Source organism: Chenopodium album, chromosome 3 (genome assembly GCF_948465745.1).
Source record: "Chenopodium album chromosome 3, dcCheAlbu1.1, whole genome shotgun sequence".
Taxonomy (NCBI): domain Eukaryota; kingdom Viridiplantae; phylum Streptophyta; class Magnoliopsida; order Caryophyllales; family Amaranthaceae; genus Chenopodium; species Chenopodium album.
Genome location: NC_137836.1, coordinates 4,407,330 through 4,421,015, shown reverse-complemented (window position 1 = coordinate 4,421,015; position 13,686 = coordinate 4,407,330). Strand labels below are relative to the sequence as shown.

The 13,686-nt window shown below is 32.5% G+C and overlaps 1 protein-coding gene across 1 annotated transcript; it reads right to left on the bottom strand.

Moving 5' to 3' along the window:
* Nucleotides 1-2,041: 2,041 nt before the first annotated feature.
* On the bottom strand, nucleotides 2,042-13,459 carry LOC145610773 (protein SRG1-like). Its single transcript, XM_081666071.1, has 4 exons — nucleotides 13,180-13,459; nucleotides 10,435-10,679; nucleotides 10,008-10,341; nucleotides 2,042-2,505 (listed from the first exon to the last, which is right to left on the bottom strand). The coding sequence occupies exons 1-4, from the start codon at nucleotides 13,405-13,407 to the stop codon at nucleotides 2,263-2,265; spliced, it is 1,050 nt and encodes a 349-aa protein (XP_081522197.1). The 5' UTR covers nucleotides 13,408-13,459; the 3' UTR covers nucleotides 2,042-2,262.
* Between the last annotated feature and the right edge of the window lie 227 nt (nucleotides 13,460-13,686).

Genomic DNA, 13,686 nt, shown 5'->3' with positions numbered 1-13,686 from the left:
ATATCCAATCGCTTGACATCGAGCTTCATACTTAACCCGTTTCCGATGAGCTGCATCAGCAACAACCCGCCCAGGAAAGAAGTCAGATAGCCCTGACTGAGTCAAAGGAGAAGACCCTGTCAAATCAACACAGACATCACGACCACGATCCCATGAATAAAGTAACACATCCGCGGGTCTGAGGGCCTCGTCGTTCCCTCCGGCCAACCCAATGTCAACCTCTTTTCTCGCTGAAATCCCAGAACGATAGCAAACATCAACAAGGGTATCCCGAACAATATTATGCCGATGTTTAATACCCACAATACCAGCACAAGACACCGCGTGATCACCAAAAATATCTCCAGCAAAAACCCTCGAACAAGCAGAGCACAACGTCGAGATAGAGAACAATGGAACACCCAACCGATAGGACAACACACAGCGATAAGTCTTGGCATTCATAAATAATAATAATAATAATAATAATAATAGTAATATAATAATAATAATAATAATAATAATAATAATAATAATAATAATAATAATAATAATAATAATAATAATAATAATAATAATAATAATAATAATAATAATAATAATAATAATAATAATTCAATTCATTGTTCAAATGGTTATATGTTTTTGATACATATTTTTATTGTTAAACTCATTGACAAAATGAGCACTACACAACTTAAACTAATTTTATTTTTTAATTAAATAGTATATGTTTTAAAAATGTTTTAGGGTTTCATGTTATTACTATATTTTCCATAAATGTTTTAATTATATAGTATATTTTTCTTAAATATTTTAATATGTATATTTGTATACACACATATGTATAATAATAAATAATCAAAGATCACTAATTCGTAGTTAAAAATCACTAATTAATAAATTCAGTTCAGTTCAGTTCAGCTTAGTTCAATTCAGTCTAGCTCAGTTCAGTTCAGTTCACTTCAGTAAATGAGAACAAACCCTTAATGTAACTGCGTAATACGTAAAACACGATGCCACATTCTTACGACAAATTATACAAAGTGGTATTATATGAAATGAGAATCCCATTTTTTGTTATTTTTATTTTTGGGTCTTATACTCGTAAGTGTTAGGTCATGTTCTGCTCTGCTCTGCCCAGCTCTACTCTACTGAAAACTACGCTGCTCTGTTATGTTTTGTTCTGCATTGTGTTGGAAACCATGCTCTGTTGAAATCTGCTTTGCTCTGCTCTACTGAAATCTGCTTTGCTAATCCCTACTTTGTCCAAAAGCTCAAAAGAACAAGGTCTAAGTTATCTATAGGTAACAATTAAAATTATGTTATGTGTTGCTCATTATTGATATAGAGTTTTCAATATAATTTTATGTGTGGCTCATTATTGATATAGACTTTTCAATATTATGAAGCTAATAAAAAGTTGTATTTGTGAGTACAAATACTTCGTATTAATGTGCGTCAAAGCATCATAATAAGTGAATATAGCTATTTACTATGTACCTGTTATCTGGGACTTTGGGTTATGATTATAAAAACCTACGGAGTACAATTGTAATTTGGGTGTTGGGTAGTTAAGAAGCACAACAATCATATCATTTAACAAAAATTTTTTCTTCCTTCAAAAAAAAAAACAAATTTTTTTCTACACTTTATACTTCCTCAAATCTTTGAATATTGTACATGAACACTTTTGTATTTTATTTTTATTTTTTTCTTTTAATACCCAACATACCCTTACTTTGTCACATTAATATTTAGTTCATGTTTACATCAAATGGACACTTTTGTATTTTTACCTTTTTTTTTTTTTACAGTGTATTTTTACCTTTCTCTATTCCATTTCCTTTTTTTTAAGATGAAATGGGAGTGAAGTGAGTTATGATTTTATAAATGAGTGTCGTGAATATTTATTTACGAGGGGTATATACGGAAGTTCGTATTAATAATGCGAACGGTGCCTAGTAAAATGGGAGCGTTGTTTAATAACTCCTAAAAAAAACTGAGGAGGATGACATTAACTCTAAATTAAAGACATAAATACCGAGCATTTTTACGCTTAATTCGAAAACTCACTCTTATTATTAGTACATCAAGTAATTTCACAGCACAAACTAGGGTATTGTATTTGTACTACTACAAGGTAGGTTACAAGCACAATTCTCTTCTATATTATTAAACGATAAACTAAATAAAAATACATACGACATGATGATGATAAAACCAACATTACAACACATATTATTCATAAGGCAACTCTAATAATTAATTACTCGTATAATTCTAGTAATTAATTTTGACAGCATTAATTTGCCTTTCCATAGAAGCCATATAAGTGAAGTAAACTTGGCCATAATCTTTGAGCCTCTTGAACATTTGGGGCCTATCCTCAGTTATGAGCTCCTTAAGTGGGCCAATCTCTTTCTCTGGGTTTGGAAGAGGAAGCATGGCTAATGAAATACGGTCACATTTTGGGTTTATAACCACTTTGTGGACTGGACTTTTAAATATACCATTACTTGCAATCTGTAATATCAATCAAATTAGCATTAATTAATAGGAGTAGAAATAAATTTGATAAATCTAATAAGTATAAACGTATGTATTTATAGACAATTAAAACTTTAATAAATTGTAAATATGGATGTAATTAGCAATAAAGTAGTCTAACATAATATAGATGTAATTTGATCATAAGTAGTCTAACATACCTACACCTCTACACTTTACTCAATACATAAATTTCGATTCAACATTTTATATAAAAAATCATGTTAGTTTTTTTTTTTTTTTTATGTTGTCCTTAATTAGCAATTAAGTTTTTATTTTTATTTTTTATTTTTTATTTTTTTTTTATTATTATTTTTTTTATTGTGTCATAGGCATACATCATATCTATTAGAAAGTAATTATTTTGTTTTAGTATCACAAACTAATACTCCAAAGTAAATTAAATTTGAGTTCCTGTCTTTAAATATATACACTCCATTATTTGAATTTAGCATATTCACATACATAGTAATAAGTTTGACTTTTATTTTATTAACTATTTATATTTAACACAAATTTTTTAATGTAAAATCTTATTAAATCAATTAGTCTCAATAAATATTTTTGAAAATATTAACTTTTGTTTTTATTATTAGTATGTGATTTTAGATATTGATGGTTAAGTTAAGTATTAAAAAGCGTGGAGTGAGCATCATCAACTATTATACTCTCTAGATTTTCTCTCTCTAGATTTTCTCTCTAGACTTTTTTGTTATTCTATGAGTTCTGATCAGGAGATGAATGATCTTGATAAAAAATCTCCTTCTCCAGTTGTTAGTTTTCGTGAAGTGGTGGCTAGTTCATCTCAATGGTTTGAAGAGGCTAGGAAGATTGTAGCAACATCGACTGAGTGGTCTCAGGATGAGGATATAGGTCCAGTTTCTGGTTTAACTGTCCGATTTGATAAGGATACTTTAGATCGATTGAGGAAGCCTTGGGGTTTAACATTAATGGGAAAGTGTCTGGGAACATCAATCAGGCCGACTTTTATGCTTAATCGAGCACGAATTATGTGGAAAATTAAGGGCGGGTTGGAAGTAATTGACCTTGGTCATAATGTTTTCCTGTTCCGTTTCACTATGGAGGATGAATATGAGAGGGCTTTGTTTGGAGGACCTTGGTTTGTTTTTGACCATTATTTAATGATGGCGAAATGGAGACCGAATTTTAGAGTATCTGAAAATCCTTTTGACAAGATGAATGTTTGGATTAGATTTACTTAATTGCCAGTGGAGTATTACAATAAATCAGCTCTATTCGAGATTGCAAAGCTAGCAGGAACTCCAATTCGAGTGGATTATGCGACGGACAGATTGACTAGGGGGAGATACGCCCGGGTTTGTATTGAAATTGATTTGAGCAAACCTTTGGTGACAAAGGTTTGGATTGGTGGCGCGTGGCAACACATTTCCTATGAAAACATCACTTCTTTGTGCTTTACACGTGGCAAAGTTGGTCATGTTCAATCTCAATGCATGTTGAATAAAAAGCATGAGGTGGAAGTCAAAGGTATAGGTGTTGCTCAAAATGATTCATCAGAAGAGCAAATGAAGTTGGATTCTTCATATACTGAAGTTAGTGGGCCACAGTCTGATATTATAAAGGCTACAAAGCCCACAAGCTTGGTTGGGTCTTCCTCTAAGTCCAACCCATTTCAAGTTCTGGCTGAAAATGATTCTCATGGAGAGTTTTGGCCATGGACTTTGGTGACAAACAAGAAAAAACATTTTAAATCTGTTGATAATAACAATAGAAGAAATGTTACAAAAAATAATGCTCATAATAAGGTTGATAATAACAACCAAAAGTCTGTTAAACAAATTATTGTTGATAATAACAATAATAAGAAGGATCCCAATAATATGAAAAATAATTATGTATATAAAAAAAAGAACAAAGTTTTTGAAAAAGTTAGTTCTATAAATCAGAATCCTAATTTGAAGGGTCCTACTATTAAATCAAGAGGGGAGGATTTTGTTCCTATTTTAAAGGATAATAAGGAGGTTAGTGTGGAAGAGAGTAATAATATTTCTACTCCCAATAAGTCTAATCAAGAGGAGATTACTGAGGCTAATCAGGTTTTAGAGGAAATGTTAGTAGATAATTCTTCAATCAAGGTTTTAGAATCAACAGGTGTCGTGAATGCGCCGCTGTCAAACTCCACTGGACACTTGGAAGAAATGCAATTAGATGTTCCTTCTACACCCTTGATTTTGAATACTCATCAGTCTTATAGTAAGGCCCTCACAGAGGATCCTCTCTCTTCCCCTCTTTTAATAGTCCCTAATTCTGATTTCATTTCAACAAATCAAAACCATCAGACTTCCAACCATGCAAAACCAGAAACATCCTCTGTGCTCCCAAGCTCTACCAATGATAACCTATTAGAGGCGCCGAGTTTCGGATCAGGAAATCAATTCCACCTCTCAGGGGAAGGAGCCGATTCTTCAAGGGATTCCAGTTCACGAATTGCAGCAGGGATCGAGGTCGACCTCGAACACTCTTCAGTTGTTTCCCACTTCCCCAATGATAAAAACATTGTTGATCAAAAAGAGGTCGGGATCCCCGACAGAGATAACCGGTGCAGTGAGGTTGTTAGATGCCTTGAAGAGGAAACATGAGGCATTGTCAATTCTACGGGAGGAGGAGCGAGATCGAACGTTCCCCTTTCAAATTCCAAGAAGAATTCCGGTTTTTCACTTGCGATTAGAAACCAGAGGTCAAAACATGGCAAATCACCTTATCGCAACGTTCATCTCCCAGGAGGCGGTGGTGGGAATGCAATTGCAGGTTCGCTTTTACCGATTTCTTCAAGGTCCGAGGGAAATTGTGGCTCAATTGACCCCATTGTCATTGGAAGATCTAATTCCAATAGGAATGTCGGCCCATTGGAAGGATTGGGAGGTGTACTACCTTCCCCCGAATCTGGGTCCGAATGATCGTCCTTCAGTTACCTTGCAACGCCCTGTTCCTAATTTAAGGATGAAGTTCATTCTCTGGAATGTAAGGGGTGCTTGTAGGGATGAATTTATCCCACATGCACGTCACTTAGTCAATATTCACAAACCGGCTGTGTTTGTTTTTCTGGAAACTAAATATGATGATCTCAGAGCAAGGCAAATCATGTTACAACTTGGTTTTCATGATTTTAAAGCAATTGAGGCTAATGACAAAAGAGGGGGTACATGGCTCCTTTGGAAAAGCACCGTTGATATTGCTGATTATAAGGAGAATTTCTCCTTTTTTCATGCGTTGTTTCACTTTAAAAACACCAACAATGAGGCTTTAATTACTGGTATGCATGCTCCTTCCACGCCTAAAGAAAGGCATGGAATGTGGAGGGAGATGCAATCTGATCTTCCCCCTCCAGGTACCCCGTGGCTCTTATTTGGTGACTTAAATGAGGTTACTTCTCAAAATGAAAAATCTGGAGGTCGAATTTTTAGACATGCTCAATGTAAAGATATGAATAATTTTACTAATGCTGCAGGACTCTTTGATATGGGCTATAATGGTAAGCCATTTACTTGGAGTAACGCTAGAGAGGGAGCTACTCTTATAAGGCAGCGTCTTGATCGTGCTTTGGGGAATGCAGCATGGGTGGATCAATTTCCTCACACCAAGGTTTTTCATCTTCCTTTAACCTACTCTGATCATTCACCTATCTTGATAGATTGTACTAACCCTAGAATTAATGGTCCTTTTCCTTTGCGTTGTAAGGAAGTTTGGCTTTCTCATCCTGAATTTAATAGTTTCTTTGTTAGCAATTGGCTAGAGCCTTGTGATGATTATTTTTTAGGAATGTCAAATTTTCAAAATAAGATAAAGGATTGGAATAATAATATTTTTGGATGTTTAAAATATAGAAAAGATAGACTTTTGGCTAGAATAGGTGGTATTCAGAATTATTTAGCTAATAAACAATCGGTTTTCCTGATGAATTTGGAAAAGGATTTATTATTGGAATTAAAAGATATTTATGATAAAGAGAGAGTAATTTGGGCGCAAAAGGTTGGAATTAATTGGCGTAAAAATGGTGATTTAAATACTAAATATTTCCATATATTAGCCAAAATAAAAAAGAGTAGAGGAAAAATCTTGTGCCTTAAAGACTCGAATGATATTTGGATTACAGATGATATTCTTTAAAAAATATTGCTACTGAATTTTATAAAAATATTTTTCAATCAAAAATTAGGAATAGAGGAGGATTTGGTTGTTTTGAGCCTTCTAATAAGCTCTCGGCTATTGATAATAGTTTGTTAGCCAATTATATTCCTAGTATGATTGAGGTTAAAAATTGTTTGTTTAGTATGGAGCCAATGAAATGTCCAGGGCCTGATGGTGTTCAACCAAGATTTTTCCAAGCTCACTGGGATTCTTTGAGTCATATTTTGTACAAGTTATGTGCTGATAGTTTCTCTAATGCTTCTTTTAATCCGGAGATCAACAAATCTTATATTTCTCTTATTCTTAAGGTTGATAATCCGGTTAATTTAACTCAATTCAGACCAATAAGGTTATGTAATACTGCTTATAAGTTGATAACCAAATTTATTTCTTTTAAGCTTAGATCCTTTTTAAATAATTTGGTTAGTCCTCTTCAATCCAGTTTTATTCATGGAAGGGGAATTGAGGATAATGTTATCATAATCAAAGAGATGTCTCATATTTTCCATAAAGCTAGGATAGGAAAAAACATAATGGCTCTCAAACTTGATCTAACTAAGGCTTATGACAGTTTGGAGTGGAATTTTATTAAAGAAACCCTAATTGGTTTTAATTTTCCTATGAACTTTGTTAAATTGATTATGTTTTGCATTACATCTCCTCAAATCTCAGTGTTATGGAATGGAGAGATTACTTCTGAATTTACTCCCTCACGGGGTATTAGGCAAGGAGATCCAATGTCATCTTATATTTTTGTGTTGTGCCTAGAAAGACTTTCTCTCATGATAGAAAACAAGGTGAATCAGAAACTTTGGAAGCCGATTAAGGTAACTAAATCTATTTCCTTGTCACATATTTTTTATGCGGATGATGTGTTCCTTTTTGGATAGGCTTCTAAAAGCAATATAAGAATAATTATGAAGGTTTTGCAGGATTTTGGGGATATTTCTGGTTTAAGGGTCAATCAAAATAAATCAACAGTTATTTTCCCAAAAAAAATGAATTATAATATAAGAAAGGATTTAATAAATGAATTTAGTTTCACTTCTACCTCTTCCTTTGGTAAGTATTTAGGAGTTGAAATTCATCCTAATAAGTTAAAAAAAGGTGATTATTTTGGTTTGCTTGATAAAACTTTTAATCAAATCAAGGGTTGGCAATCCAAGTTGTTAAATATGGCGGGAAGGTGTACCTTGGTTAAATCTGTTCTTTCTTCCTTTCCTGTTTATTTAATGCAAACTAGTATTCTTCCCTTTTCAGTGTGTGAGGATATTGAAAGAAACTGTCGGAAATTTCTTTGAAATAAGGTTGATAAATCCAGATACTCCACGAGATTAGGATGGAATCATATCACTAAGCCTATGGAAATAGGAGGATTAGGGATTAGAAGATTAAAATTGTGGAACATGGCCTTCATGGCTAAGTTAGGGTGGATGATCCTTACTAAACCTGACGAATTATGGGTTAGGATTTTGAGTGAAAAATATTTGAAGAGAGGAGGTCTTTTTGATTGTCATGTTAGCCCTAATCATTCTCAAATTTGGAAAGACATTCTAAAGGGCAGGGAATTATTAGCCTCGGGTTTAAGGGTAGGAATTGGCAATGGGAGTTCTACTTCATTATGGTATCATCATTGGCTAGGTTCCTCAACTTTGAAAGATGTGATGATTTGTGATATTCCTCCTCACATGGATAATTGGAAAGTGTCTAATATAATCAAGGATAGAGCTTGGTATTTGAATGACATCCTTCACCTTTTACCTCAGCATGTTCTCAACATGATCAAAGCCACACCTTTGTCGAAATTTATAGATTTAGAGGACTTTATCACTTGGGATTTAAGCAAGGATGGTATATTTAGTGTTAGATCAGCTTATCATTTTCTTTTGAAAGGAAAATGCCAAGTTTCTTCTAATATTAATTCTTGGAAAGGCTTATGGAAAATTCAAGCTCCCTTTAAATATAGGATGTTCTTATGGAATTGTGCTCATTCGATTTTGCCTATGGCAGAAACTTTGGCTACCTATATGCTGTTAATATCTCCTATATGTTCTAGGTGTAACATTTACTCAGAATCTCATATTCATATTTTTAGGGATTGCTTCTCTTCTTCAATTTTGTGGAATGATATTTTTAACAAAGTTTATCTTCCTAATAATTTTAATTTTGATATTTTTAAAAATTCTTCTTGGAAAATTTGGATAAACTATAATCTTGGTTTAGATAAGAAGTGGAAAATGATTTTTGTTACAGCTTTGTGGCACCTCTGGCTGCATAGGAATAATACGGTTTTTGAAAAAAACAGATTGGTCCGATCTCTTTATTTACTAAATTCCTCTTCGACTATAAAATTTCAAGTTCAATGTTACAGGAATGCAAGAGCAGGAAGGGTAAGGAGCAGATTTCTTCCAATTCCGATTGGAAGGCACATAGAGAAGGATTTTTCAAGATAAATACGGATGGTGCTTGGCTTAATTCTGCTGTCTCTTCTGGAGGAGGGGTAATTAGAAGGTCTGATGGTTCGTGGTATGTGGGATTCTCATGCAAATATGATGCAATTTCACCTTTCCTTACTGAGCTCTATGCTATGAATGATGGCTTATCTATTGCAATAGATTTGGGGATCAAAAAGGTGATTGTTGAAACTGATGCCAAAGTCCTTCGTGATATGCTAATGACACCAGGTCCTAATCCTCATCACGAGTTAGCCGCAACTATTTGTGATGTTGCTGCTGTTCTGTCTAAGTTTGAGGTTGCTGTGGTTACTCAAATCCCAAGAGAAGGGAATGAATTGGCTCATCGTCTTGCTGTATTTGGACGAGAGATGGCTGTTGGCTACAAGACACATTATCTGGTTCTAGAGTGTGTTTCTGATTTGTACGAGTCAGAGAAAGCAAATGTTGCAGAAGCAACAACTCCCTAGAGGTAGAGGTTCTTTCTCTTTGCTTATGGATGTTGATATAGATATTTCTAGCTTTTGGGATCTTCAGATGAATGCTGCCAGTCTTTAGATTTTAGTTATGGAAGTACTTAGCTTTTGGATAATTACTGATGTATATATTGTTCTCTATAGGGGATCAGTTTCGGCCTTACTCTTAGCCCTTTTAGTAGGCTTATTTTGCTGCTACATCAATTTTCCTTGTATATATTATGGGATGTATAATGTAAATATCAAGGCTATAGCCTTTTAATCTATATATATCTTCTATTTGTGTTAAAAAAAAAAGCATTAAAAAGCGTAAAAGTTAAATTGTTGGATGTATTTGGAAATAAAGGAAAAACGGTCGGTTACATATATAAAAGTGTACCTCCAGTTGATCACCAACATGGATGATAATGGCTTCAGGGATGATAGGAACCCTAAACCATTGTCCATCTTTTAAGACTTGAAGCCCTTCAATCTCCTTGTCTTGCAGAAGGACAGTAATGGCGGATCCATCGGTATGTGCTTTCAATCCAACAACTTGATTCGCGCTAGGACATCGAGGATAAAAGTTGAACCTTGCATGTATTATGTCTTCTTTGTCATCTCCCCATAGTTCAAAGAAACGATTCTCATCCAACTTCAATGAACGTGACATGGCTTTGAAGAGTGTCTTGGATACTTCCTTAGTCTTATTTGAATATTCATGTAAAGTTGCCCTACAAACAAAGGCGTATTTAAAATTTTAAGTTTAAACTCTTAATTAATCTGTGATAAAATCGAATGACACTACCACAATTTACTTTTATTACCTAAATTGTTGAGGTTTCTCTGGCCAAAATTCAAGTTGACGCCTATGGTCTGGATGAACTTGAAGATGGAGTTTGTCATTCCAATTGAAATTCCCTTGCCGGATTGTGTTGTCATTGCCATAACCTTCAAGGTTATCACCTTTTGATGAGTACTTCTCCTTTTCTTCTAGGGGCAATTTGAAGAATTCCTTGCTCAATTCTCGTATCTCATCTAGCAATTCACTTGTCATACCATGGTTCACAAGCTGAATACCATAGTAGCACTAGGTTAGACTCATCGTCATAACATACATTAGATGCTAGCTCCTAAATATTTATAAAGTTAACAAAATACTACGTTCTATTGATCATTTTGTTAAGTAACAAAACATTTGACCACCGTACCAATTTTAGAGTTATAAAGTGTGTAGCTAACTTCAAAATATATGCAGTAAGTATTACGCGTACGGAGATAATAGGAATGTAAACAAGAGGTAGCTAGATACGCCATTAAATTTTACTCCCTATAACAGGACATACGACATTTTATAGATTTGGATGCGTAATGTTAATGTATTGGACCACCAACACACGTACTCATGCACATTGGCGGCTCACAGTAGCAATATATATTAATATATGATGTTGCTTTTATACATGATGTGACATAATTAATATTAAGTTAAATTAGTCACTAAAAAAATAACACAACCACCTTCATAGAGGCATTACTGGCATAGTTCATACTAAATTACTTTCTTTTGCCACACGTTGGGTTTTCACTTTTTCAATTCTTCTATGCTTTAGCCAGATTTTTTTTTTTTTTTTTTTTTTTTGTTTTTGTGAAAAGTAAATTATAGAGAAAATTAGGAATGTCTTCTCACAAGACCTTAGTTTTCACAGTTTAATTTAAACCTAGCTGAGAGTGAGGGATTGCTCAAGTGGTTAGAGCTTCCCTCCTGATCCTAGAAGGTCCTGGGATCGATTCTCACCCTCACACTAGTGGCTCTCTAAACAACATCAAAAAAAAAAAAAAAAAAAAAAAAAAAAAAAAAAAAAACAAAAAACAAAACAAAAAACCTAGCTAGCACGCTACATTTCAATAAATAAATACATTTACATAATTATATACTATATGTTTACTTAAATATGTATACTGTATCATATATATATTTAAATAATGTCTAAATAATTTAATGTTAAGAAAATTATAATCCGTAATATACCATCTCATCATCGATGCAATTTAAAAATTCCTAACTAATAATGAAGGTACGTAAAAAATTGTACAAAAATTATACTCGGTACTTAATAGCTTGTTTTTTTTTTTTTGAACGGGATACTTAATAGCTTGTTTGGTATCAACTATCAAGTGCGATAATGATTTTTCTATTTATTTTTAATTTTTATAATAAATCTGATCCAATATTAATGTTTGTTATTACAACTTGATTGTCCACCTTCAACAATTCAAATGTCTTTTTTTTTCTTCATAAATATTCTATATAGCCCATTAATTTGTATATCAATATAGTATTGGCCGGTGAAATTAGGAAATTATTATGAAAACCAAATACTCATTGTCTTATAAAGTCATATATAACACCAAATACTCATTGTCTCATTTATTATCTTATTAGATAATTATATTCCCGAGTTATGCTCAATTTAAAAATATTGATAATTAAAAAATATAGAAGTTTCCAGAGAAATATAACATAGTAGTCAATTATAATAAGTCTTACTACGTATAATAATTAATAAATATTAGGTTAGGTCCCGTACCACGCACGATAATTTCCAATTACTATTTTTTTAACTAATACTATTAAAAAAATTTACTTTCGTATGTTATTCATATCAATGGAATGGAACAACAAGATTTGGTTAGAAAAAAAATGAGACTAAAAATAATAAAGCATGTTCTTGGCAAGTTTTAATGAAGTATACATAGTTAAGTATTGAGTATAATGATTAAAATTCTAAATAACAAAAGTTTCATTAGCTGATATGTGCATTTTATTATTTGTTGAAGTTTATAGGTTCTATTACATATTTTTTTTAAAAAAAAATAAATAAATAATAATAAAAAAAAGCTCTATGTCACAAATATGATAAGAATATATTTTTTCTTAAATTTATAGTTGTTAGTATTTTTTTTTTTTTTTGAAAGATGCATCAAATCTTCTATTATACAATATATATATATATATATATATATATATATATATATATATATATATATATATATATATATATATATATATATATATATATATATATATATATATATATATATATATATATAATTGATGTTTAGAGAGCCACAAGGGCGGGGATGAGAATCAATCCAAGGATCTTCTGGAATCGGCAGGAAAACTCTAACCACTTGAGCTATCCCTCACTCTCACTTTTCTTATATTATATATGTAAATGATTTGTTTTTTCTAAAATACTTTATTTTTTTCCAAAAAAAACTAAGTGCCAATATTGGTGTGGCTTTTAGTATATAGTATTGATTGATTGATAATGAATTTTCTAGGCAAGTTATTACTTCTAGAAAAAAAATAAAGAGTTTAAAAGGGAAAATTTCCTCCAACAAAAAGCTTCAATATAGTATAGATTAATAGATAGATACTTCGTAAAATGTAGACTCTTAAAGACTTCGTATGTAACATCATTCTATTATATAAGTATAAAAAAAAGAGACTCGAGATTGGACGGAAGAGGGTGTAATAGTGTTAAGGCTTAAGGGTGCAAACAAACCTGAAAACAACCCCAAGTGCTAAGAGCGGATCGAAGTTTCGAAAGCTCTTCAGAGTTGAATGATGAAAGGAGCGAAAAGTCGATGATCGGACCGTCCATCAAAGGAAGAGGACCGTCACCAAGTTGATGCTCATCCTTAAGCTGTTGGAGGTACATTTCAGGCACAACCCCACTTTCTAGTAATTCTTGTACTGGTTTCAGCTGATCATGTTTAGCTTCTGGTGCCATTTTTTATGTATGAATATTAAAGAAAAATAACGTAATGTATGTATTTATGTAATGTATAATAGAAAATAACTATATTGGAAATTTGGTCGATATAATTATCAACTTGTATTATGTTGTAGAAATGTTTGTAATGAAAATGAGATGAGAAGTCTGGCTTTTATAATGTGGTTCATCAACTTGCTATTCATAGTTACGTTATGCTCTTGAATTACTTGGTTACGACTCTATTTATTTTTTTTAATAATCTTTTCACCAACCTCTTGATGACTCATTTTATTA

Coding starts and splice junctions, on each gene's coding strand:
- LOC145610773 (XM_081666071.1), bottom strand. CDS start 13,407: ATGGCACCAGAAGCTAAACATGATCAGCTGAAACCAGTACAAGAATTA. Junction 10,680..13,179: donor GCACTTGGGGTTGTTTTCAG/GTTTGTTTGCAC, acceptor TATGGTATTCAG/CTTGTGAACCATGGTATGAC. Junction 10,342..10,434: donor GAGAAACCTCAACAATTTAG/GTAATAAAAGTA, acceptor CTTTGTTTGTAG/GGCAACTTTACATGAATATT.